At 44.2% G+C, this 24,257-nt stretch overlaps 1 protein-coding gene and 1 pseudogene across 6 annotated transcripts; one reads left to right on the top strand and one right to left on the bottom strand.

Moving 5' to 3' along the window:
- Nucleotides 1-1,046: 1,046 nt before the first annotated feature.
- C8H8orf76 (chromosome 8 C8orf76 homolog) lies at nucleotides 1,047-23,846 on the top strand. 6 transcript variants are annotated; one of them, XM_519936.8, is made up of 6 exons: nucleotides 1,047-1,219; nucleotides 4,496-4,591; nucleotides 5,714-5,857; nucleotides 12,035-12,492; nucleotides 17,191-17,323; nucleotides 23,536-23,846. In XM_519936.8, the coding sequence occupies exons 1-6, from the start codon at nucleotides 1,103-1,105 to the stop codon at nucleotides 23,728-23,730; spliced, it is 1,143 nt and encodes a 380-aa protein (XP_519936.2). In that variant the 5' UTR covers nucleotides 1,047-1,102; the 3' UTR covers nucleotides 23,731-23,846. The 6 variants fall into 6 exon arrangements, 4 of the variants coding, with proteins under 4 accessions (XP_519936.2, XP_009454142.1, XP_009454140.1 ...); XR_001720402.4 differs by having other exon boundaries at nucleotides 1,067-1,219; nucleotides 17,129-17,323; XR_001720403.4 differs by lacking the exon at nucleotides 23,536-23,846 and adding an exon at nucleotides 17,405-17,512 and having other exon boundaries at nucleotides 1,067-1,219; nucleotides 17,129-17,323.
- Nucleotides 6,354-6,808, bottom strand: LOC104007743 (ubiquitin-ribosomal protein eL40 fusion protein-like; annotated as a pseudogene).
- Nucleotides 23,847-24,257: the final 411 nt, after the last annotated feature.

Raw genomic sequence — 24,257 nt, 5'->3', positions numbered from 1 at the left:
CAAGTTTCAGCCACATAATGACCGAAACTTAACAAGTTACTTAACCTCTCCAAACTCCAATATCTTCAAAATAGGATTTGCAAAATGGGAATCACTTTGGCTTTCATAAGGTGGTTGTTAGCCGAAAAGAAAAAATGTGCTTAACACAGTGACAGGAATGCACAGTGGTTGACAATTGGTACTTGCACCGGGCTTAGTGGCTCACGCCTATAATCCCAGCACTTTGGGAGAACGAGGTGGGCGGATCGCTTGAGATCAGGTTCGAGACCAGCCTGGGCAACGTAGTGAAACCCAGTCTCCACAAAAAATACACAAGTTAGCCGGTCATGGTGGCACGCGCCTGTAGCCCCAGCTACTTGGGGGACTGAGGCGGGATGATAGGTTGAGTCTGGGAGTTCGAGGCTGCAGTGAGCCATGATCTCACCACTGCACTCCAACCTGGGCGACAGAGCGAGACCCTGTCTCGAAATTATTTTATTTTATTTTATTTTATTTTTTATTTTGAGACGAAGTTTCACTCTTGTTGCCTAGGCTGGAGTGCAATGATGCGATCTTGGCTCACCACAACCTCCGCCTCCCGGGTTCAAGCGATTCTCCTGCCTCAGCCTACCGAGTAGCTGGGATTACAGGCGCGCGCCACTACGGCCGGCTAATTTTTGTATTTTCAGTACAGACCTGGTTACTCAATGTTGGTCAGGCTGGTCTCGAACTCCCGACCTCAAGTGATCCGCCCACCTTGGCCTCCCAAAGTGCTGGGATTACAGGCTTGAACCACCGCGCCCGGCCTCTTATTTTAATTTTTTAAAAGGTACCTGCGAGTTTTAAACAGCTACTCTGGGGTCAGCGTGCTTTTTGATGGGTGCAGGTAAGGATCATTCTGTCCATCTCCTGACACAGAGAAGTCAAAACCTCCTTCCTGGGGTTCGGTCAGTTAGTGGGTCAGATAATCATCTCAGCTCAACCACTACTCCCAACCAGCAGCGGCCACGTCCCCGCGTCGCCCTCAAAGACTACAAGTCCCAGCGTGCCGCGCTCTGGGCCGTGGAAGCCCCGCCTTTTCCGGCGGGCCCCGCCTCCTCGTTGCCCCCGCCGCGGGCGCGCGATGGATTCCGGGTGCTGGTTGTTCGGCGGCGAGTTCGAGGACTCGGTGTTCGAGGAGAGGCCGGAGCGGCGGTCAGGACCGCCCGCGTCCTACTGCGCCAAGCTCTGCGAGCCGCAGGTGAGAAGCTGGGGCCTCTTCGCCTTATCCCGGGCCCCAGGCCTCGCCCTCCGCGGGGCCCCGGCCCCGGCCTCGGCCCCTCCGCCCGCGCGAACGCAAACCCTGGCAGGCTCCAGCGCCCGCCGCGTCCCCCGCCGTCCCTCCTCCTCCACGGGGAAGCGGCTTTCCCAGGCCCCATTCCGGGTCCATGGGCGAGAATCCCCGCGTTGTCAGCGGCTTGACTCCCACTTGGCATTTGGCCGGCCTGGCTGCTGCCGGCTGGTCTCAACGCCCCTGCCCTGCAATCTCCGGTACCTCCCGTTTGTCTTCACTGCTCTTACAGCCGGGCAGTCAGGCCTCCCAAAACGGTGACCTCCGGCAAACCCACTCTCCCCTCCCTCTTCGGCGAGCTCCCCCTGCCCGTACCAACCCCGCGCTGATGGTTAAAGTCCTTCAGTTATATCCGTTTTTCAAGGCACATCTTAAATGTCATCTCCTCTAGGAAGTCTTTTCTGATTTCGTCTTCCAGCCAAATATTTTTGTCTTTGGCCCCCTTCCCTCTATTTAGCTTCTACTTAAAGCACTTGTCAGTATTCCCACAAAGTCCTGAGACCGGGAGTGCTAAATGATCGCACCAGCATGAGTTCTTGATGCCCTTGGCAGTGCCTAAGAGTTTTTATTCATAATAGTGACTCCGCGAATATTTTTGAATTAGTAGAGTATTACTTCCTATTCTTTCATGAGTGTAAATAGTTCATCAGTCAAAACTAATATTTATGGAAAATACGGAAGTGTTCCGGGCACTGTGGTGGGTTCCTTCGCATATACTGTCTCATTCGTTCCTCACAATTGTACTGACAAGATGCCAGGCACTCGATAATTACTGAATTGTGTTTTTGGTTATTTCAGTTGTATTTTCTCCTTATCACATACGATCTTTCAAAGTTACCTTCAGCCCTGGATCATGTAGACTCAAAACAGGGATTGGGCTTGGAAATCATGTGGCAGAACATTAAAAAAACTCTGGTTATGAGATAGGACTCTTGAATTCCAGTGTTGGCTTTACCACTTGCCTTGAAGGTGTCAGCTCCTTATTTGTCCCTTCAGAAAAATAATACATGCTGGCTCACAGAGTTATCGTGGGAGTGAAATGAGATAATGTATATGAAAATACTTTGTCAGATCTGATGTGCTGTACAGGTGCATAGAATTTAATATAAATTCTAAAATGAAGTGATTTTTTTTTTTTTTTTTTTTGAGGTGGAGTTTGTTGCCCATGCTGGAGTGCAGTGGCGCGATCTCGGGTCACCCCAACCTCCACCTCCCGGGTTAAAGCGATTCTCCTGCCTCATCCTCCCAGCTAGCTGGGATTACAGACGTGTGCCACCATGCCGGCCTAATTTTGTATTTTTAGTAGAGACAGGGTTTCTCTACTGTTGTTAGCCAGGCTGGTCTCAAACTCCTAACCTCAAGTGATCTGCCCGCCTCGGCCTCCCAAATTGCTGGGATTACAGGTGTAAGCCACTGCCTTTCCCTACATTATTTATTCAATAGTCAAGCAATCTCAGTCTCACTTTCCTTTTTATCCATAGGATTTAAATCAGTAGAAAAGCAAATAAAGTATCCCAGATGGGTATTTCCTCAGACTTCTCTCCTACAGGTTTTTGGTATTTGGTTGCATTGGAGCCTCCTTCTAGCCTTAATTTCTGTCTCCTTTGCTGAAATTCTAGTTTTTTGCCATTATGACATTTTCATAATAGCACCATAGCTATAATTCTTCTTTCCTATGTCCTTTCAGTAAAGAATTGTCAATCCCTATTCCAGTCACACTAAAATTTATCTACAAGAAAGCATGTCTCATTTTAAAGAACCAATGTGGGCTGGGTGCGGTGGCTCACACCTGTAATCCCAGCACTTTGGGAGGCCAAGGTGGGCAGAGGCAGGATCACTTGCACTCAGGAGCTCAAGACTAACCTGGCCAACATGGTGAAACCCTATCTCTACAAAAAAAAAATACAAAAATTAGCTGGGTGTGGTGGCGCGCGCCTGTAATACCAGCTACTTGGGCGGCCGAGGCATGAGAATTGCTTGAACCCAGGAAGTGGAAGTTGAGTGAGCCGAGATTGTACCACTGCACTCCAGCCTGGGCAACAGGGTGAGACTCTCAAAAAAATAAATCCGTAAATAAAGAACTAGTGTGAACTATGCTAGATAAATGTAGGTTCCCAGGCACCACAGCCCTATGTATTGAAAATGCTGCAGATAAAACCATACAGTTGTGTGCTGCTTTTCTAGAGAGGTATCATATTATTGATGTGCTTATTACCTGTGATAATTTTTTTTTTTTTGCTTATTAAATTTATTTTTAATTGAGACAGGGTCTCACTCTGTTGCCCTGGCTGGAGTGCTGCTGTGATCTGAACACAGCTCACTGTAGTCTCCAAGTCCCAGACTCAAGCAGTTCTCCCACCTCAGCCTCCCAAGTAACCACATCCCACATCTGGCTCCTTTTTTTTCTTTTTTTTTTTTGTAGAAATGAGGTCTCCCTATGTTGCCCAGGCTGGTCTCAAACTCCTGGGCTCAAGCAATATTCCCACCTCAGCTTCCTGAGCAGCTGGAACTACAGGTGCATGCCACCATGCCCAGCTAATTGGGTTTTTTTGTTTGTTTGTTTGTTTTTTGAGACAGTCTCGCACTGTCGCCCAGGCTGGGGTGCAGTGGGATGATCTCTGCTCACTGCAACCTCCACCTCCCGGGTTTAAGCAATTCTCCTGCCTCAGCCTCCCAAGTAGCTAGTATTACAGGCGCCCGCCACCACACCCAGCTAGTTTTTGTATTTTCAGTAGAGACAGGGTTTTGCCATGTTGTGCAGGCTGGTCGTGAACTCCTGGGCTTAAGCTATCCAGCGGCCTCGGCCTCCCAAAGTGCTAGGATTATAGGCATGAGCCACTGCGCCTGGCCTGCCCAGCTAATTTTTAAATATTTTGTAGAGATAGGGTTTTTCTCTATGTTGCCCAGAGTGGTGTCAGACTCCTGGCATCAAGCATTCTACCCACCTGGGCCTCCCAAAGTGCTAGGATTACAGGTGTAAGCCGCTGCACCTGACCAGCTTGTGAACATTTTAATAAAAACAGCCATAATTAAAATGTTCATTCTTTGTCAGTGTGTTTCTCTTGAGTCTCATCTTGAAGAAGTCTTTTTTTGACGTTTAATCAATTATATTATGGGAAATTGCTTCTGAATATGAGGTGGAAAAGCATAGCTCACTCTGTAATAGGCTATTTTCATGATTTCAAGTGGTTTTATGAAGAAACAGAAAGCAGTGATGATGTTGAAGTGCTGACTCTCAAGAAATTCAAAGGAGACCTGGCCTACAGACGACAAGAGTATCAGGTAGAATTCAACATATAGAAGATGGTGGTGCTTGAAGTGGGCTCTTGTTTTATCAGTTATGGCATATGTAAATAACAGTGTACCAAGTTAGTGTGGTGTTTATGAAGATGAGTTTAATCTTTTGTGATGTGTGTTTATAATCTGAGGCTCCCAAGTTTCCGTTCTTTTCTGCTTGGCTCTGTATGATTTGTTTGTTTCCTGTAACTCCAACAAAAGGATCTCTTTGGGGTCCTTGTCCTTGTAGGTTTATTCCTCAAGGTTCTGAATCTCCTCATTACTTAGGACCCTCTAGCACAGACATTTCACAGTGCCACAGGAGCAAATCACCCCAAAATGTATAAGAAAAAGAACTAACAACTAGATGTTAGATTGCGTTACATATGTATCTCATTTCATCTGCATGAGAATCCTGTTTTTATTTTGCTGATGAAAAGGTTATAAAGTAAGTTAGTGGCAATACCAGAATTCAAAGCCTAGTATATTTGGTCCCAGAATGTTCTTTCTGCTATATCATGATGCTTTCCATAGTAGTAGTGATTATATTCTCTAGCCATTCCTTCTCTACCTTTTAGGAAAGTAGGATTGACTAGATGTATTAGTCCATTTCCATACTGCCATGAAGAAATACCCAAGACTAGATAATTTATTTAAAAAAAAAAAAAAGAGGTTTAATGGACTCACAGTTCTACATGGCTGGGGAGGCCTCACAATCATGGCAGAAGGTGAAGGAGGAGCAAAGTCACGTCTTACATGGCAGCAGGCAAAGAGAGTGTGTGCAGGGGAACTGCCTTTTATGAAACTATCAGATCTTGTGAGACTAACTACCATGAGAATAGCATGGGAAAAACCCACCCCCATGATTCAGTTACCTCCCACCAGGTCCCTCCCACAACATGTGGGGGTTATGGGAGCTGCAATTTAAGATGAGATTTGGGTGGGGACACAGCTAAACCATATCACTAGAATACTGAAATCTTCTTTAATTCATTTAAATATTCATGTAATTCATTGGTCAGTTATAACATTACTTTCCACCTAGGAAAAAAAATCACCCCTATTCTGAATCCTTTTTTCTGTTATGTTTTCCTCCTTTCATTTCTTTATTTAACAAATAATTTCCAGAAAGCACTGCAGGAGTATTCCAGTATCTCTGAAAAATTGTCATCAACCAATTTTGCCATGAAAAGGGATGTCCAGGAAGGTCAGGCTCGGTGTCTGGCTCACCTGGGTAGGCATATAGAGGCGCTGGAGATTGCTGCAAACTTGGTGAGTGATTTTATTGCTTATTTTCACACACATTCCTATAAGGGTGGTCGAATGGTGTATTTTTTGAAAACAAAACAAACTTCTTGCTAGCTATGGGTTTGGATAAGCAGAAGAAAATTGTCAGGGGTGTGAGAGTTTTATTATGATGAACAACTTGGAACCTAGACATAATCATTTTCTTGTAATATTTTTCTTGTGTCATGCTCAAAATTCTGTATTGCCTGAAAATCTCCTTTGCAGAGGTTTTTCTCTTGTTAGGAGTAACATTCAGTGTGGAAGGACTATGAGTGATCTGTTTTCTTCGTTAGATTGTTTTTAGACGTTGTTCTCCAAAATTTCTACAATGAACAGTATTTTTCTAAGCCAAAAAAGGTCCCCCCCCAAAATGACTAAATACTCATTACCAAGCCACACTTAGTAGTCCTTTTTATTTTTAAGTGGAATTTGCAGAATTTTTTTTTCTTTTTCCTTTTCCCCAGTCAACGAAAGGGACACTTTATGACACTTTATTGAGGCCCCAGGGCCATGAGGCCTGGGCAGGACCCCGCTCTTTGGGGAAGGAAGAGCCTTCTTTGTCCTTCGTCTTGGGGTACAGGTTGTTGGTGTGGCCGCGCTTCTTGCAGGAGTTGACAGCACGGGGTGGTGCAGGCGGGCACAGCACTTGCGGCAGATCATCTTGTTGTAGTTGTATTTCTGGGCGAGCTGGCGGAGGGAAGGCTCAGTAATGCCACCTCGCAGGCGCAGCACCAGGTGCAGAGTGGACTCTTTCTGGATGTTGTAGTCTGAGAGAGTGCGGCCATCCTCCAGCTGTTTGCCCGCAAGTATCAGACGCTGCTGGTCAGGTGGGATGCCCTCCTTGTCCTGAATTTTGGCGTTGCTGGGCTCGATCTCAAGGGTGATGGTCTTGCCTGTGAGGGTCTTCACAAAGATCTGCATCTCTGCGTCTGGAGCTCGGCAGCCTCGCTGAAGAAAAAGAGGGAATTTTTCTTTCTTTCTTTCTTTTTTTTTTTTTTTGAGACAGAGTCTCACTCTGTCACCCAGGCTGGAGTGCAGTGGAGTGATCCCGGCTTGCCGCAACCTCCGCCTCCCGGATTCAAACGATTCTCCTGCCTCAGCCTCCTGAGTAGCTAGGATTACAGGCATGCACCACCACGCCCAGCTAATTTTTGTATTTTTAGTAGAGACGGGGTTTCACCATGTTGGTCAGGCTGGTCTCAAACTGACCTTGTGATCCACCCGCCTCGGCCTTCCAAAGTGCTGGGATTATAGGCGTGAGCCACTGCACCCGGCCTTCTTTTTCTTTAAAAAAAAATTTTATTGCCTTTTTCCACACGTTCTAAAGCGGAATTTTTTTTTAAGGGATAAAGAAATGTAGTTCTTTCCAGTTCTAGATTTTATTGCTTTTGTTTCTAGGTTAAGGCATTATTTGTATTGATTGTTGTGTAAATTTTATATGGGAATTAGTCTAAATGGACTAGTTTTCTTCCTCGGAGGGAATTAAGGAGACACTGTGGCACCGATTTTGAGCTTTGTGGATGTACCGCCCAGCGATCAGCCTAACGTATGCACACAATTGAGCTGACATCTGCCATCTCATTAACTAAGAGAAATCCCTAACCTTTGTTTGCTTAAGCCTTCACTGCATAGGACCTCAGCCTCTTGCAATTCGAGGAAACTTTGGCAGTAATTGTTCTAAGAACATGGAAAACAGCTGTGTTTTGTTCTTTCTTTTCTGTTCTCTACTAATTGGGGGTTAGTGCTTAAGCTGAAAGATAGATAAATCGACTTCTTAAGGAAGCGTTTGCATGAGCAGTTAACTTGATGGGATTTCATTGTGTTCATTTCTAGTCTTCCCCAGTCCGCAAATTAACAGTGCTCTTGGCCCTTCCGGTGCCTTTCTGTAGCCTTTATTACTGTCCTGCTCGTTCGGCGTTTCTTGCACGTCACTGTTGTGCTTCCTCCTCCTCCTCTTTGATTGTTGAAGGTAGTGGCAGCTGGATTCCTGGCAGGGGTTGGGTCATCTCTGGTTCCTTCTAGCTTAGGGAATCTGTTTCGGTGGCTCAGAGAAGGATCTGTTGCCAATCAGCCGATGCCAGGTCTCCGGTGCTGGGGATGGTTACTAGGCAGGAGAAACACCAGTCAGAAAACCCTGGACTTTCAGAACTGTGCATCAGGCGTCCTGGCAACCTGTTGGGCAGGACTGTCAGGTGGAAAGTGGGCTCGTGGGGTTCGCCCCTTTCTGTCGGCTTCACACATGATCTCAGCGGACCTTGCGTGTCTGCACGGCATTCTCATTTCCTGGTAAGCTGTGTTTTGTTTTGTTTTTTAAAATTTCTTCTCTACCTGAGGACCCTCGCCTTTTGTTACTAGCTCTGGCCCATATCTGTTTTTTTTGTGACGGTGGTTACTGTCTTTTCACATTCTGTAGGGGGACCTGTCGCAGTATGTAACATTGAACAAAATAGACAGCAAGTCCCGGGGTGGCCATCAAGATTCGAACATTTTCTGTTCACAATTTCTGCTGAAATTCATTCACCTCTTTTCATGATTTTTGGATAAAATTTATAGTAGGACTTATTTCTTAAATAATTACAACATTTTCTTATAGTGGTTGGTATGCCTGTGTGGTAACTGTGGTAAGAAAATGACTTTCTGGTAGTAAGTGACTCCTTTTCATTTATCCACTCAGCACTCAACAAACATTTCAGTCCTACTATTTTCCTGGTTCTGGGTTCGATGCTAAGGAGACAAACAATATATCGTGTACATGCAGTGCTCATCTAGTGTCTGGTCGGTTTAGCCAGCGCACATACATATCAGCTCTTTTTTTCTTTTTGAGATGGAGTCTTGCTCTGTTGCCCAGGCTGGAGTGCAGTGGTGCGATCTTGGCTCACTGCAGCCTCCTCCTCCCAGGTTCAAGCGATTCACCTGTCTCAGCCACCCAAGTAGCTGGGATTATAGGCATGTGTCACCACACCTGGCTACATTTTTTTTTGTTTTTTTGTTTTTGTTTTTGTTTTTTTGTTTTTTAGATGGAGTCTCGCACTGTCGCCCAGGCTGGAGTGCAGTGGCGCGATCTTGGCTCACTGCAACCTCCGCCTCCTGGGTTCAAGCGATTCTCCTGTCTCAGCCTCCCAAGTAGCTGGGATTCGAGGTGCCCGCCACCACATCTGGCTAATTTTTTGTATTTTAGTAGAGACGGGGTTTCACCATATTGTCCAGGCTGGTCTCGAACTCCTGAGCTCAGGTAGTCCACCCGCCTCAGCCTCCCAAAGTCCTAGGATTATAAGGATGAGCCACTGCACCCGGCCTTTTTTGTATTTTTAATAGAGACGGGGTTTCATCATGTTGTCCAGTCTGGTCTCGAACTCCTGAGCTCAGGCAGTCCACCCGCCTCAGCCTCCCGAAGTACTAGGATTATAGGGATGAGCCACTGCGCCCAGCCTTTTTTGTATTTTTAATAGAGACAGGGTTTCACCATGTTGGCCAGGCTGATCTTGAACTCCTGACCTCAAGTGATCTGCCCACCTCGGCTTCCCAAAGTGCTGAGATTACAGGGGTGAGCCACCTTGCCCGGCCATATCAGCTCTTCGTAAGTACCTTTTATTCCTTGACTTTTAGTATAACTGACTGTAGCTCTCCTGCTTACCAGCCATATTATGGCAGGCAAGTTATCTAACCTCTCTGTGACCCAGTTGCCTTATCTGTAACATAAGGAAAATTACTGAATCTATTTTAAAGCACTGTCAGGAGGATTAAATGAGGAAAACACTTAGAATAGTGCCTGGCACTGCGTAAACACTCAGTAAATGTTAACTGTCATCATCATGTTATTGTTACAGAAAGAGTTGCAGTATTCTGGAAAAATCACTCACTCATTTAAATAGTTTTTTTTTTTTTTTTTTTTGAGATGAAGTCTCGTTCTGTTGCCCAGGCTGGAGTGCAGTGGCGTGATCTTGGCTTACTGCAAGCTCTGCCTCCCGGGTTCATGCCATTCTCCTGCCTCAACCTCCTGAGTAGCTAGGACTACAGGTGCCCGCCACCACACCTGGCTAATTTTTTGTATTTTTAGTAGAGATGGGGTTTCGCCATGTTAGCCAGGATGGTCTCGATCTCCTGAACTCATGATCCGCCCGCCTTGGCCTCCCAAAGTGCTGGGATTACAGGTGTGAGCCACCACGCCCGGCCTAAATAGAATTTAATTTCCAGAAAGGAGTTTACTAATCCACCTCTCAAAACCCTACTATTGACAGGGCGCAGTGGCTCATGCCTGTATTCCCAGCACTTTGGGAGGCCGAGGTGGGCGAAGGTCAGGAGTTCAAGACCAGCCTGGCCAACATGGTGAAACCGCATCCCTAATAACAATTTTAAAAACTCTCTTGGTGTGGTGGTGGGCACCTGTAGTCCCAGCTACTTGGGAGGTTGAGGTGGGAGGACTGCTTGAACCTGGGAGGTGGAGATTGCAGTGAGTCAAGATCACGCCACTGCACTCCAGCCTGGGCAAAAGAATGAGACTCCATCTCAAACAAACAAATAAAACCCTGTCATCAGGATCATAGTTTGTGAGTAACAGCCTCCACCCTAACACACACTTGCTTTATCAATATCAAAATGTTTTTGAGGCTGGGCACAGTGGTTCATGCCTGTAAGCCCAGCACTTTCAGAGGCCGAGGGGGGTGGATCACTTGAGGTCAGGAGTTCGAGACCAGCCTGGCCAATATGGCTAAACCGTGTCTCTACTTTATGCAAAAATTAGCTGGGTGTGGTGGCAGGCACCCGTCATCCCAGCTACTCCGGAGGCTGAGGCAGGAGGATTGCTTGAACCAGGGAGGCAGAGGTTGCGGTGAGCTGAGATCGCACCATTGCACTCCAGCCTGGGCGACGAGAGCGAAACTCTGTCTCAAAAAAAAAGTTTTTGAACAATATAAAGCCCTATAGACTGGTTACAGAAGAAGGGTAGCATTTGTTACAGATGTAGTCTATACATGTTGTTTTCCTTATAAATGACATGATTTGACTTTAGAAAAGTCATTACTCAAACGTGATTTAACATCTGTGATGGCCGAGGAGCTGTGCTCTGTACTAGGAATTTACATTGAACAAAAGCTCTTATGGAGCTAAATGGTCTGTTGGGAAGGACAGATGCTGAACAATAGTAACAATAAAACGAGATGTGTTCTGTCTTTGGGAAGGTACAGTGTCACCAAATCAGTCGTATGGGGCTTTATCTCCTATCTTTTCACTCAATGTGGGAATATTTAGAGCTGCCCGCAGGCCTTCACTTGCTGGTGTACAGTTTCCTGGGGCCGTACACCAGGTAGTTTTGCTCATGTTTCATGCTCAGTGTGGTTCTGTGAGGGAGCCTGATCTGGACGCTTGCAGGCCAGGCTTTCCTTAGACCTCACATCAACTTGAGGGTAATTTGAGTCTGCCATCTGCTCTCCGCAAACTTCAACTTAGAAAAAGCAGGCCTGTTTTTACTAACCCAGAGGACATTTGCCATATGGCAAGTTAGGCAAGAGATGGTGGCGCTGGTTAAGGAGATTTGAAAAGGATTTTCTGATCAAAAGGAAACTAAGCAACCCCTTTTGGCCAAAAATAATAATTGATCTTGGTAGTGGTTACCAGGGAAGGCATTTGGATTCAATTAGAATGCGTCATGAAGCATGGAGAGCTTCAGGGCTATCCTGTTTAAAATGTCTAAGCCAAATAAAATTTGGAAGTGGAGTTTGTTCAAATCCTCAAGGAAATTACCATTTGGATTTTTAGAAAGCCTTGAATATTACAATGGAATCATTAGGCCAGGATCTAAGAAAATTGGCTGGGTCTTTCAGATATCTGGCTGAAGACAGTAAAGATTATAATAAAAATTGGAAATAAATGGATATTTGTTTTTGATGCTGAACATTTGGCAGGCCACCATCTAGGAATTGTTAAGTTATTATGACATTAGGATGTTTGGGAATGGCTGGTGACTCTTTCTCTAGGTAGCATATATCTCTCTGGGTTTACGGTTTCAAACATGAGATATATTGAAATATATTTAGGTCACTCGTATAGCTACTGAAAGATACTTCTAATTTATAACATATACAACTTGGTTTTTTAGGCATTCTCATTTTATATGGAAAATTCTTTGAAGTTTAAACTTCTTAACCTTTTTTTTTTTCTCCTTAGGAAAATAAAGCAACCAACACAGACCATTTAACCACGGTACTCTACCTCCAGCTTGCTATTTGTTCAAGTTTGCAGAACTTGGAGAAAACAATTTTCTGCCTGCAGAAACTGATTTCTTTGCATCCTTTTAATCCTTGGAACTGGGGCAAATTGGCAGAGGCTTACCTGAATCTGGGGCCAGCTCTTTCAGCAGCACTTGCGTCATCTCAGAAACAGCACAGTTTCACCTCAAGTGACAAAACTCTCAAATCCTTCTTTCCACACTCAGGAAAAGACTGTCTTTTGTGTTTTCCTGAAACCTTGCCTGAGAGCTCTTTATTTTCTGTGGAAGCGAGTAGCAGTAATAGCCAGAAAAATGAGAAAGCTCTGACAAATATCCAAAACTGTATGGCAGAAAAGAGAGAAACAGTGTTGATAGAGACTCAGCTGAAAGCATGTGCCTCTTTTATGCGAACCAGGTAAGCTGAGAGTCACTGAAGCAACGCTTGGTAATCAGCTCAGAGTAAAGACTTTATTTTCTAATTTTAAGCTTCAGAAAGTTCTAGGCTAGACATTTGGTATATATTTTTGAATTTTTCCTATGGTTCTGTTAAACGTTTGTCATTCTAGTGTGTAATACTTGGAAACAAAACTACATTTGTTTAAGAATACAACCTGTGTTAGCTGGTGTGGTAGCACATACCTGTAATCCCAGCATTTTGGGAGGCTGAGGCAGGTGGATCGTTTGAGCTCAGGAGTTTGAGACCAGCCTGAGCAACATGGTGAAATCCCATTTCTACAAAAAATTTTTTTGAAAAGTTAACTATGCGGGCCGGGCGCGGTGGCTCACGCCTGTAATCCCAGCACTTTGGGAGGGTGAGGTGGGTGGATCACAAGGTCAGGAGATCGAGACCAGCCTGGCCAACGTGGTGAAACCCTGTCTCTACTAAAATACAAAAAATTAGCTGGGCATGGTGGCACGTGCCTGTAGTCCCAGCTACTCAGGAGACTGAGGCAGGGGAATCGCTGAACCCGGGAGGCGGAGGTTGCAGTGAGCTGAGATCGTGCCACTGCACTCCAGCCTGGCGACAGGGCAAGACTCCGTCTCAAAAAAAAAAAAGAGTTGACCAGGCATGGTGGTGCGTGCCTGTAGTCCCAGTTACTCAGGAGGCTGAGATGGAATGATTGCTTGAGCCTGGGACGCCAAGGCTGCAGTGAGCTGAGATCACACCACAGCACTCCAGCCTAGGCAACAGAATGAAACTCTGTCTCAGAAACAAAAAGGAATATAACCTGTGTCATTGCCCAAGATGGAATGTTAAGATTAGAAAACATTAAAAAATTAGGAAAATAAAAATATATAAAACACTGAAAAAGGGAGAGGAGATATTTTAAAGAAGGAATTTTCTGTTCGTATATTCCACAGAAATCTACTAAAGAAGAAAATTAGCTCTTGTATTTGAATTGCTGATAATGGGAGTAGATGATGCTTAATTCATTCTACAGAGAATTCCCATGGTTTGTGCCTAGGGATACCAAGTACTTTTTATCCTTAAAGTATAAGAGTTTGAGGGAAGGGTAGGGAGAATACACTTGACCAGTTCTATAAATGATGAGAAAAGAAGCAGACTCTCTCATGTTTCAAATGGTACCAAAGAATGTACAGATTTTTTAACTCAGGAGGATTCAAGAAATATTAACAGTGAGGCTTACTGAGAAGTGGTATCTATTTGGCAAATTTTATTTTATTATTATTATTTTTTTGAGACGGAGTTTTGCTCTTATTGCCCAGGCTGGAGTGCAGTGGTGTGATCTCCACTCACTGCAACGTCTGTCTCCAGGTTCAAGCAATTCTCCTGCCTCAGCCTCCTGAGTAGCTGGGATTACAGCTGTGCACCACCACACCTGGCTAATTTTTGTATTTTTAGTAGAGACGGGGTTTCACCATGTTGGCCAGGCTGGTCTCGAACTCCTGACCTCAGGTGATCCACCCGCCTCAGCTTCCCAAAGTGCTGGGATTACAGGAGTGAGCTACCGTTCCCAGCTATTTGGCAAATTTTAAAATGTATTCAGTGGATGCTTGTTTAGATTGACCGTGTCACTAATTCAGAGGCACATTGAATGACAACCGTGTGCCAGACATGTGCTTGGTGCTAGGATCACAAAGATCATTTAAAAAGCAGTCCCTTATGCCCCTCACTCACTCAGAGAAATGGTATGTCTAGCCTGTAACTGCCAGCACAGGTGCTAAATAGTATATCAGTGCTGTGAGCAGAATTCTGGGGGGACCAACGTCAGGGAGCTGTTGGCGTGGCCAAAAGAAGGAAGCCTTTACAGAGGGGATGATGCCTCTGCTGAATGGTCCCTGTAGGAACCCTTGTCAGTTGACTGAGTGCTAGATGCTTTGTATACATTATTTCATTTTAATCCTCATGACTCTGGGATACCTATTGGGATCCCACTAGATGGATCAGGAAACTATTAAAATCATTCCCAAAGTGGTGCAGCTGTGAAGTGCAGGGCCAGGATTTGGAGCTGGTCTCTGATTCCAGACCCGGTCTCTGATTCCAGACCCATTCTTTCAGCTTATCTTGCTCACTCCACGTTAATATTCCCCACGTGGGAAGAGGCATGCTAGGTAAAAAGAAAGCACCGCCCAGAGGGGCAGAGGATCCGGATCGTTCTAGAACAGTGTTGTCACATTGTCTGGTGGTAAGAGCAGCATTGGTGGTAAGGGCTCAAGATAGGCTATGGCCACAGTGCCAGGGTGGCAGAGGAAGTAGGAAGTAGGACTTTGGTGTCAGAACTGGTTTTGAAGAACTTAGTAAATTGCTGATGCTAAGTGGATGAACCTGAACTCTTGCAAGCGGTCTGACCTTGCACAGATTCCTTAAACTCTGCTCTCTAGTTGCTTAATCTTGACAGATGGAGAAATGGGGAAAATGCCTGCTTCCTGGGGTTGTAGAATTAAAGTATTTAAAGTACTTATTGTCCTGCATGGTATGTAGTAGGCATTTGGTAAATGTTAGATTAGTACTTTTATTTTTGTTGTTTTTATTGTTAACACAAGATGTTTGGTGTCACAAGGGTTTGGTCTTTGTGCCGAAGGCCTGAAGAGTATTTGCAGGTTTTAAATACAGGAGCATGTGATAAGACTGTGTGTGTGTGTGTTTTGGGTTTTGGTTTTTTTTTTTTTTGAGACGGAGTTTCACTCTTGTTGCCCAGGTGGGAGTGCAATGGCGCGATCTCGGCTCACCGCAACCTCTGCTTCTCAGGTTCAAGCAATTCTCCTGCCTCAGCCTCCCGAGTAGCTGGGATTACAGGCATGCACCACCATGCCAGGCTAATTTTGTGTTTTTAGTAGAGATGGGATATCTCCATGTTGGTCAGGCCGGTCTCGAATTCCCGACCTCAGGTGATCCACTGGCCTCGGCCTCCCAAAGTGCTGGGATTACAGGCGTGAGCCACCGCACCTGGCCAAAACCTGTGATTTAGAGAGCTCTGGTGACTGCGATGCTGGATTAGAAGGAGGAGCTAAGGACTGGAGGTTGTGGAGTAATTAGTGGAAGATGATGAGGGCCTGACCTAGGCTGGTACAGTGGTAATAAAAAAAAGAAATGGATGTCACTGCACGATAGAATAGACAGGACTTGGTGACCAGCGGAGTGTGTGGGAAGGTTGAGGGTGAGGAGAACGGAAGAGTCTCTACAGAGTCTCTCGAGGATGCACAGGTGGATGGTGGTGCCTTCCGCTGAGATAGGACACCTAGGAGGATGAGCAGAGCCGATTTGGGGTGGAAGGCAATGATTTTAGGCTTGAAGTACCGAGTCGCAGGTGCCTGGAGTATATCCAGAGGGCAGAAAGCAAGTTACATCAAAGGGGTAACGAAGGTGAATGCTTCCCGAGGCCGGGTAGGTGATGTCAACAGGTCAGACTGAAGCAGACAGATGATCATTTTACCTGTGAGTCAGGTCAGGCTCCTTTCTGAAACGTCCAGATGGCTTCCCATTGCACTTACGTCAATTCCGCATTTCTTTCCATGGCCTGCAAGATCTGATTTGAATTGGCCCTGCCTTTTTTTCCCACCTCATTTACTACACAGTTTTCTCTCTGTGTTCCAGCCACAGTGATCTTAGTGATTTTCAAGCATATCAAATTTGTTCCTGTGTCAGAGCCCCCTTCTCCCTGGCCAAGCCCTCGCCACCAGATGTTCCCCCACTGGTTCCTCATCAGGTAGCTCGTAGCTTGCCTGGTATCTCAAGGAAGCCTTCCTGCCTATACCACCGCATCTGAAGAGGTTACTGTGTCCACCCTGTCTTGGGTTTTTTTCCATAGCACTTGTCACTACCTGAAATACTTATGTGCTATCTCCCTCCTTCCATTCATTCCATGAGGCCACAAGTGTGTTTTGCTCATCAGTATCTCTCATTGCCTAGCGTAGTGTTGGACATGTTCCACAGCATGGAGAGCCAGTGCTTCTGGGCATTGCAGTAGGTACCAGTGAGAAAAAAGGGGAAAATCTGCATATTGAGTATTTATTAAAAAAAAAAAAAGGAGCCAAATGAGGAAGACAGGAGGAAGTTAAATGAGAGAGGAGACCAGCTATGATCATGACGGGGAAGTCAGTGGTAAGGTATCGCAGAGTGGTTGTCAGAGGGTCATCAAAGATTTGGCCCTGCTTGGGGTAATTGAAGTGTGCTAGCGAATCTAATTAGTCCTTGCGGTCAAGTTGCTGTGGGGTCAGCGAGATGGAAGGGTCACAGAACACTGACTTCAAAGGAGCAAATCCAGAGGGCCTGTGTGAGAGGAGTCTGATTGGGAGGCTCGTTCCTTTCACTCCAAATTACTTATCCTTTCAATCCCTTGACTTCCACAGGAAGCTCTTTTGAGGCCGGAAGCTCTTTTCAGGTGTTGCTCTCTGAAGATTTCTTTGAGCAGTTTTAGTCTTTATATTTTAGAAAAGATGAATCTCCAATGTAAAGTTGGGCAATTGATTCCAAGTCGGAAGCTTTAGGGATTGAAATGATAGTTCTAGTGAGGGTGGGTACCTGCTTTTTAACCTGGTGGGACTTGCAGCCGACTCAATACCTGGGCTCTCTGAACGTTTCCTCGCAGCTTTCCTTTATCTGGAAGCGTTGGGACTTTTCGCCACGCATTGAGACTTTTCGGTTTTTCAGGCTTCTGCTTCAGTTTACCCAACCTCAGCAAACATCGTTTGCTTTGGAGAGGAACTTAAGGACTCAGCAGGAAATTGAAGATAAAATGAAAGGGTTCAGCTTCAAAGAAGACACTTTGCTGTTGATAGCTGAGGTGAGTGTATCCCTCGGGTTTATGTGAAACGAAGCATCATAGATATTTTCCCTGGCTCTGATAGCATTTTTTAAAAAGCAGGGCCAAATTTAATCTACTGAAGGACTTGTCTCCCTCCTCTGTGTGCCTTTGGATCACTCAGCAATCACCAAGGCAGCCTCTTGATCGGCATTCCCCTGCAGCGTGCGGGACCGCAGGGGCTGTGTTTCATGTACTTGTCAGTGCTTGTTAGCACCTGCCTGCCTGAACATCATCAATGCCCAATAATTGTTTGTTTCAGTGCTGAATAAATGAATGAATGAGTGCTTACATTTGTGTAGCAGTTCTGTTTTTTTTCCTCCATTCATCATAACAGCTTGTGAAGATGAGTAGAGCTAGAATTGAGGCTCAGAGAGCTTGTGACTTGCCTGCGGTCAGATTTTCAGTGGGAGAGCTGGTCTGGAGCTTGTGTTTGGCAGCTGCAAGTCCATTTTATTCCTGCTCTACCCTGTTACTACTTTGATGGTTGCATAGAAATTCAAAGGTAATTTTTTTTAAACTAACATGTAAACCTTCCTTGACTTTTTTTTTTTTTGAGACAGGGTCTTGCTTTGTCGCCCAGGCTGGAGTGCAGTGGCACGATCTCGGCTCACTGCAACCTTTACCTCTTGGGTTCAAGCGATTCTCATGTCTCAGCCTCCCGAGTAGCTGGGATCACAGGCATGTGCCACCACGCCCTGCTAATTTTTGTATTTTTAGTAGAGACAGGGTTCACCATGTTGGCCAGTCTGTCTTGAACTCCTGGCCTCAAGCAATCTACCCACCTCAGCCTCCCAAAGTGCTGGGATTACAGGCCTGGGCCACCATGCCTGATCTCTTCCTTTTACTTCTGAGAGGCTACACTGGTTTGTTTTTCTCCTGTGTTTCTTAATGTTCCTCTGCCTCTTGGGACTCAGCTGGTTTCTTCTGTAGCGTAAGTAATGGCATGCTAAAGATTCCCCTGACCTCTCTGTTTTCTACTTTTCTGTCACAGAAATCATCACCACACCCCTAGGTTCCATTGTCACCTCTGGGTTGATTACTCTCCAGTCTTTATCTCTAGTCTCATCTCTGGGACATGTGTCTCACATCAGATTAATTGCCTACTAGGTGGTTAACCTGGGATAATTATTGATTACTCTTCTGTCACTTCAAGTACAAAATGTCTAAAATGGAACTACTCATCAGAACACTTCCTGTAATCCCAGCACTTTGGGAGGCCAAGGTGGGTGGATCACTTGAGGTCAGGAGCTCAAGACCAGCCTGGCCAACATGGTGAAACCCCATCTCTACTAAAAATACAAAAAACTAGCCGGTCGAGGTGGCAGGCACCTGTAATCCCAGCTACTCGAGAGGCTAAGGCGGGAGAACTGCTTGAACCCGGGAGGTGGAGGTTGCAGTGAGCCAAGATTGTGTCACTGCACTACAGCCTGGGCAACAGAGGGAGACTCCGTCTCAAAAAACAAAACACAAAAAAACACTTCTGGTCAGTCTTTTAGTTCTCCCAAGTTCCACATCCTCCAGGAAGCTTTTCCGGAATATTCTGCTCTGTGGTCATTTCTCCTTCCTCTGAGCTCAGATAGTGATTGCTTAAATAGATAGCTCTTTGGGCCCTAAGAAGACATAAGAATGTGTCTTATGTTTTCAACTAGATACTAGGTTCCTTATAAGTAATAGTATGTTTTGGCATCTTTGTATTCTTCACCATGCTCGATAAATCTGTTGGTTGGGTGGAAGGGTAGTTTCCTGTGTAGACAATGCATGTGATATACCAGTGGAGCTTTTTAAAAAGATGGAAAATGTCTGGGCCCTCGTTAGGATTGTAATTAGGATTATAATGTACATTTTGTTTTGTGCTTGTTTTTATTTTTTAAAAGGTCTCATTCTGTTACTCAGGCTAGGCTGCAGTGCATAATCTTAGCTCACTGCAGCCTGAAATTCCTAGGCTCAAGTGGTCCTTTCACCTCAGCTTCCCAAGTTCGTAGGATTACAGGCACCCACCACCATGTCCAGCTAATTTTAAAATTTTTTGTAGAGGCAGGGTCTTGCTATGTTGCCCAGTCTGGTCCCAAACTCCTGGCCTCAAATGATCGTCCCGCCTTGGCCTCCCTAAGTGCTAGGATTATAGGTGTGAGCCACCATGCCTGGCCTTTATTTTGTGCTTTTAATTTTAGTTGACTTGTAATAACATAGCCCCATATCCTTAAATATTCTATGATCACATGCTTTTTTTTCCTGTTTGTAATTCTTTTATTTGAATTAGGATCCAAATAAGGTCTAAATACTATATGTGGCCCTTTTGTCTCATGTCTTTTTTATTCTATAACAACTGCTCTTCTCCCTCTTTCTTTTTTACTCTGATAAAATATGTAACTTAAATTTGCCATCTTAATCATTGTTAAATGTACAATTCAATGGTATTAAGTATGTATACAGTGTTGTGCCGCCATGACCATTATTTCCAAAATTTTTTCATCACCCCAAACAGAAACTCTACCCATTAAGCAATAACTCCCTATTTTCTTCTCTCTCTACCCGCTAGAACCTCTAATCTACTATTTTTCTCTGTGAATTTATCTATTCTAGATATTTTAAATAAGTGGAATCATACCATATGTGTCCTTTTGTGTCTGCTTTATTTCACTTAGCATAATGTTTTCAAGGTTTATCCATATTTAGCATTTATCAAAACTTCATACCTTCTTATGGCTAAATAATATTCATATATATGTACATATCTCATTTTGTTTATCTACTCATCTTTTGATGGATACTTGAGTTGTTTCTACCTTTTGGATATTGTGAATAATGCTGCTATGAACATTAGCATATAAGTATGTTTGAGTCTCTTTTTTTGTTTGTTTTTTTTGTTTGAGATGGAGTCTTGCTCTGTCACCCAGGCAGGAGTACAGTGGCACTATCTCGGCTCACTGCAGCCTCTGCCTTCCAGGTTCAAGCAATTCTCCTGTCTCAACCTCCCAAGTAGCTGGGACTACAGGCGGGTGCCACCATGCCCAGCTAATTTTTATGTTTTTAGTAGAGACGGGCTTTCACCATATTGGCCAGGCTGGTCTCGAACTCCTGATCTCAAGTGATCTGCCTGCCTCGGCCTCCCAAAGTGCTGGGATTACAGGCATGAGCCACTGCACCTGGCTAAGTCTCTGTTTTTAATTCTTTTGGATATATACCTAGCACTCGTGGAATTACTGCGTCATATATTAGCTCTGTTTAACTTTTTTAGGAACTACCAAACCGTACATTTTATTTTCTGTTTTCTGATATTTACCTAACATTATGACATGGGCATGACCCTATATCCTAAATATTATTTGAGTACATAATTTTTAATGACTGGATAGTAGTCAATTTTTGGACAAACTATAATTTACTTAGTTCCCTGTGTTGAACATTTAACAAATACTCAGTACCTATTTTAATAAATCCTTGCAAGAAAATCAATATGTGCCTTTGTACCTTTTGGAACAGATTATTAGAAATAGAATTGCTGGATTTAAATATATGAGCATTTTTAAAGACTTAAAGCACATTTCCAAATTGTCATTTAGAAAGGTTAGTTCAATTTATATATCCTCTAGCAATATGTGAAAGCATTGTTTTTTCTACCCTGATCCTGACTATTAGATTGAACCATGTGAAATCAATCATTTTGACCTCTGTTTTATATAATTTAACTTAATAATATTACTTTAAAAATTGATAGCTTGGTAGATAAAAATGTAATGTTTTTAGCATTAATGTTTATTTCTTTACTATTAAGATGAACAATTTTTTCATGTGTTATTGGCCATTTGTATCATGTCAAATGCCTAGTCTTGCTTTTGCTTCATTATTCTTTGTTTTTCGTAGCAATTTTAAGAGTTCTCTCTATATTAGACTTAAGTATCTTTCTATAGTTACTATATTTTCTGAAGTTTATGATTTTTTTTGGCATATGGAAGTTTAAAATGTTTATGTGGCTGAATGTTTTGGCAGATTTTTTGACACCTGTAAATATTGTGCCTGTCTGTCCCTCTTTGGGAATAGTGTGTTGTTTGGGTCTTACTATTATTCATTTATCTTTTTTTAAGAAAGGCATTTTTGGTGTTTTATCCCAGATTTTAAAATACTACATTTCACTGAATCCAGGAAATCATCAGTTTTAAGACATATCATTTGATGTGTCACTAAAAGAAAAATAAGATGCCTGCCGGGCGTGGTGGCGCACGCCTGTAATCCCAGCACTTTGGGAGGCCGAAGCGGGTGGATCATGAGATCAGATCAAGACCATCCTGGGTAACACGGTGAAACCCTGTCTCTACTAAAAATACAAAAATTAGCCAGGCCTGGTGGTGCACGCCTGTAATCCCAGCTACTTGGGAGGCTGAGGCAGGAGAATAGCTTCAATCCAGGAGGCAGAGGTTGCAGTGAGCCAAGATTGCACCACTGCACTCCAGCCTGGGCGACAGAGTGAGACTCTGACCCCCCCCCCCTCCAAAAAAAAAAGAAAAATAAGATGCCATTTACACTATCACATAGAGCCTCACTCCAGTGGTTATCAAATACATTTAAAAAAATTTTTTTTGGAGGCGGGGTCTCACTCTATCTCCCAGGCTGAAGTGCAGTGGCACAGTCATAGCTCACTGCAGCCTCCAACTCCTGGGCTCACGGCATCTTCCCACCTCCGCCTCCCAAGTAGTTGCTGGGACTATAGTTGAGTGCTGCCATACCCGGCTGATTTTTAAAAAATTTTTTGGCCGGGCACAGTGGTTCATTCACATCTATAATCCCAGCACTTTGGGAGGCAAAGATGGGTGGATCAGTTGAGGTCAGGAGCTCAAGACCAGCCTGACCAACATGATGAAACCCCGTTTCTACTAAAAATACAAAAATTAGCTGGGCATGGTGGCACTTGCCTGTAGTCCCAGCTACTTTGGAGGCTGAGGTGGGAGAATTGCTTGAACCCAGGAGACAGAGGTCGCAGTGAGCCAAGATCGCACCACTGCACTCCATCCTGGGCTACAGAGCGAGACTCTGACTCAAAAAAAATGATAATTTGTTTTGTAGGGACGGGGATCTTGCTCTGTTGCCCTGGCCGTTCTCTAACTCCTGGCCTTAAGCGACCATCCTGCCTCGGCCTTCCAAAGTGTTGGTGTTACAGGTGTGAACCACCACACCTGGCTCAGATACATCTTGATTTTAGAGATGTTAAAATACAAAAACAATAAAGTATCTTAGAACTGGTGAAATACCAGGCTTTAGTAAGTACTGACTGTTGCCTAGTGAAGCTTGGCTCTCATTGGCAATTTCCTCAAACAATATGTAATCTTTGAAGATTTAAACCCAGTCCGCAAAACCATTATTTGAGCCTGCTTCTAATTCATTATAATTTGAGTTTTCATGAACACATTCAATATCCGGGTTTGCAGGAACCTTGGAGATTATCTAATGCAAATCTATGTGGAACTTAAATTCCCTCTACAACATCCCTGCTCCATGACTACATAAGCTTTCGTGACAGATGGTATGAAATGTTTTGGAACTTAATTTTAGTTCATTGTCATTACCCAAGGGCAGTCTGCTTACTTAGTGGGTTCAGGTACAAGCTTTCTACAACCTAACTTTGTGATGTCTTCTCAAAGAAACTAACCCAGAATCTTGGGACATGACCCTGTGTTCATCTGGGCCTGATTCTGACCAGTAGGGAGCAGTATTGTACCTTCATTGGTAACCGGCTCCTTAAATCCCCAAGATTGCTTTGGTTATAGAGGGATTAGAGTCCTTTTGGGTCAGGAAAAGGTGGGCCCAGCTACATGCTACAGTTGCATTCTCACCAACAGAATATGCTCTTTGAAACAAAAAGGGTAACTCAGTACTCCTGGCAAGCCAAATAGTACTGCTGCTGCAGCAGCACCAGAGTGATTCTTTCACTTGGGGAGAATGAGGGTAGAAATATGGGATATTTTATTTGTCCTTGGATAACTACTTCTGAGATCAGATGAGATCGGGCACAGTCAGGGTGGTATGGCCATAGACGGATAACTACTTCTAAACAAACATCTTTTCAATGTGTTGGGAATGTCCCCTGGCTGCTCAAGTATTTTCTGCCTTTGAATGAAAGCCTTCACAGTTGATAACTAGCATTCCATGTCTGCTGCCTCTTTTATTGGGACAGTTTTTTTTTCCTCCTGTTACAGGTTATGGGAGAAGATATCCCAGAAAAAATAAAAGATGAAGTTCACCCAGAGGTGAAGTGTGTTGGCTCCGTAGCCCTGACTGCCTTGGTGACTGCATCCTCAGAAGAATTTGAAGACAAGTGGTTCAGAAAGATCAAAGACCATTTCTGTCCATTTGAAAATCAGTTCCATACAGAGATACAGATCTTGGCTTAGTGGGTTATAAAAAACAAAACCACAAATATCTTGTACTGTATTAATTGTCCTTGTTTACTTTAGACAGTATCCATTGCTAATCATGGAGTATAAATGATTATTTATGTTTTATAAAACTGGCTTCTGTCTCAAATGATTTCTACTGCATTCAGTTTATGTTTTGTTTTCTTTTTGGATTTCTCCTATCCCGTTACAAGTACTGTATCTTAGGACTATTATGCCTTTGGAAGATAATCTGTTGCGGAAGTGTATCAAGGAGGCTTTTAGATTTGTGGTCTTTTAAAAACAGTTACTATATTGTAGCCAGCAGCATAAGAATCCACATTGGTTAGGTAAATTCAGTGGGAATGACCAAGAATGTTGAGATGTGAAACTAAGCTATTTCTAAGAAGGGTGTGCCAAGCACTGTGAAGGGTCTGAGATCTTACCCTACTTGTAAGCTAACAGCTTAGCCTCTCCCGCTTTTCATGGATGCTGGCAGAAAGGAGACTCCTGGGTCAGAGACAAAGGATTTTATAACCCATGGC

Source organism: Pan troglodytes, chromosome 7 (assembly GCF_028858775.2).
Source record: "Pan troglodytes isolate AG18354 chromosome 7, NHGRI_mPanTro3-v2.0_pri, whole genome shotgun sequence".
Taxonomy (NCBI): domain Eukaryota; kingdom Metazoa; phylum Chordata; class Mammalia; order Primates; family Hominidae; genus Pan; species Pan troglodytes.
This window is presented reverse-complemented; position numbering and strand designations above follow the sequence as displayed.

What these genes read in the sequence shown, in the direction of transcription:
- C8H8orf76 (XM_519936.8), top strand. Translation starts at nt 1,103, where the DNA reads ATGGATTCCGGGTGCTGGTTGTTCGGCGGCGAGTTCGAGGACTCGGTG. An exon ending in CCAAGCTCTGCGAGCCGCAG is followed by an intron (nt 1,220 to 4,495) that starts GTGAGAAGCTGG and finishes CATGATTTCAAG; the next exon opens with TGGTTTTATGAAGAAACAGA. An exon ending in GCCTCTTTTATGCGAACCAG is followed by an intron (nt 12,493 to 17,190) that starts GTAAGCTGAGAG and finishes TCGGTTTTTCAG; the next exon opens with GCTTCTGCTTCAGTTTACCC.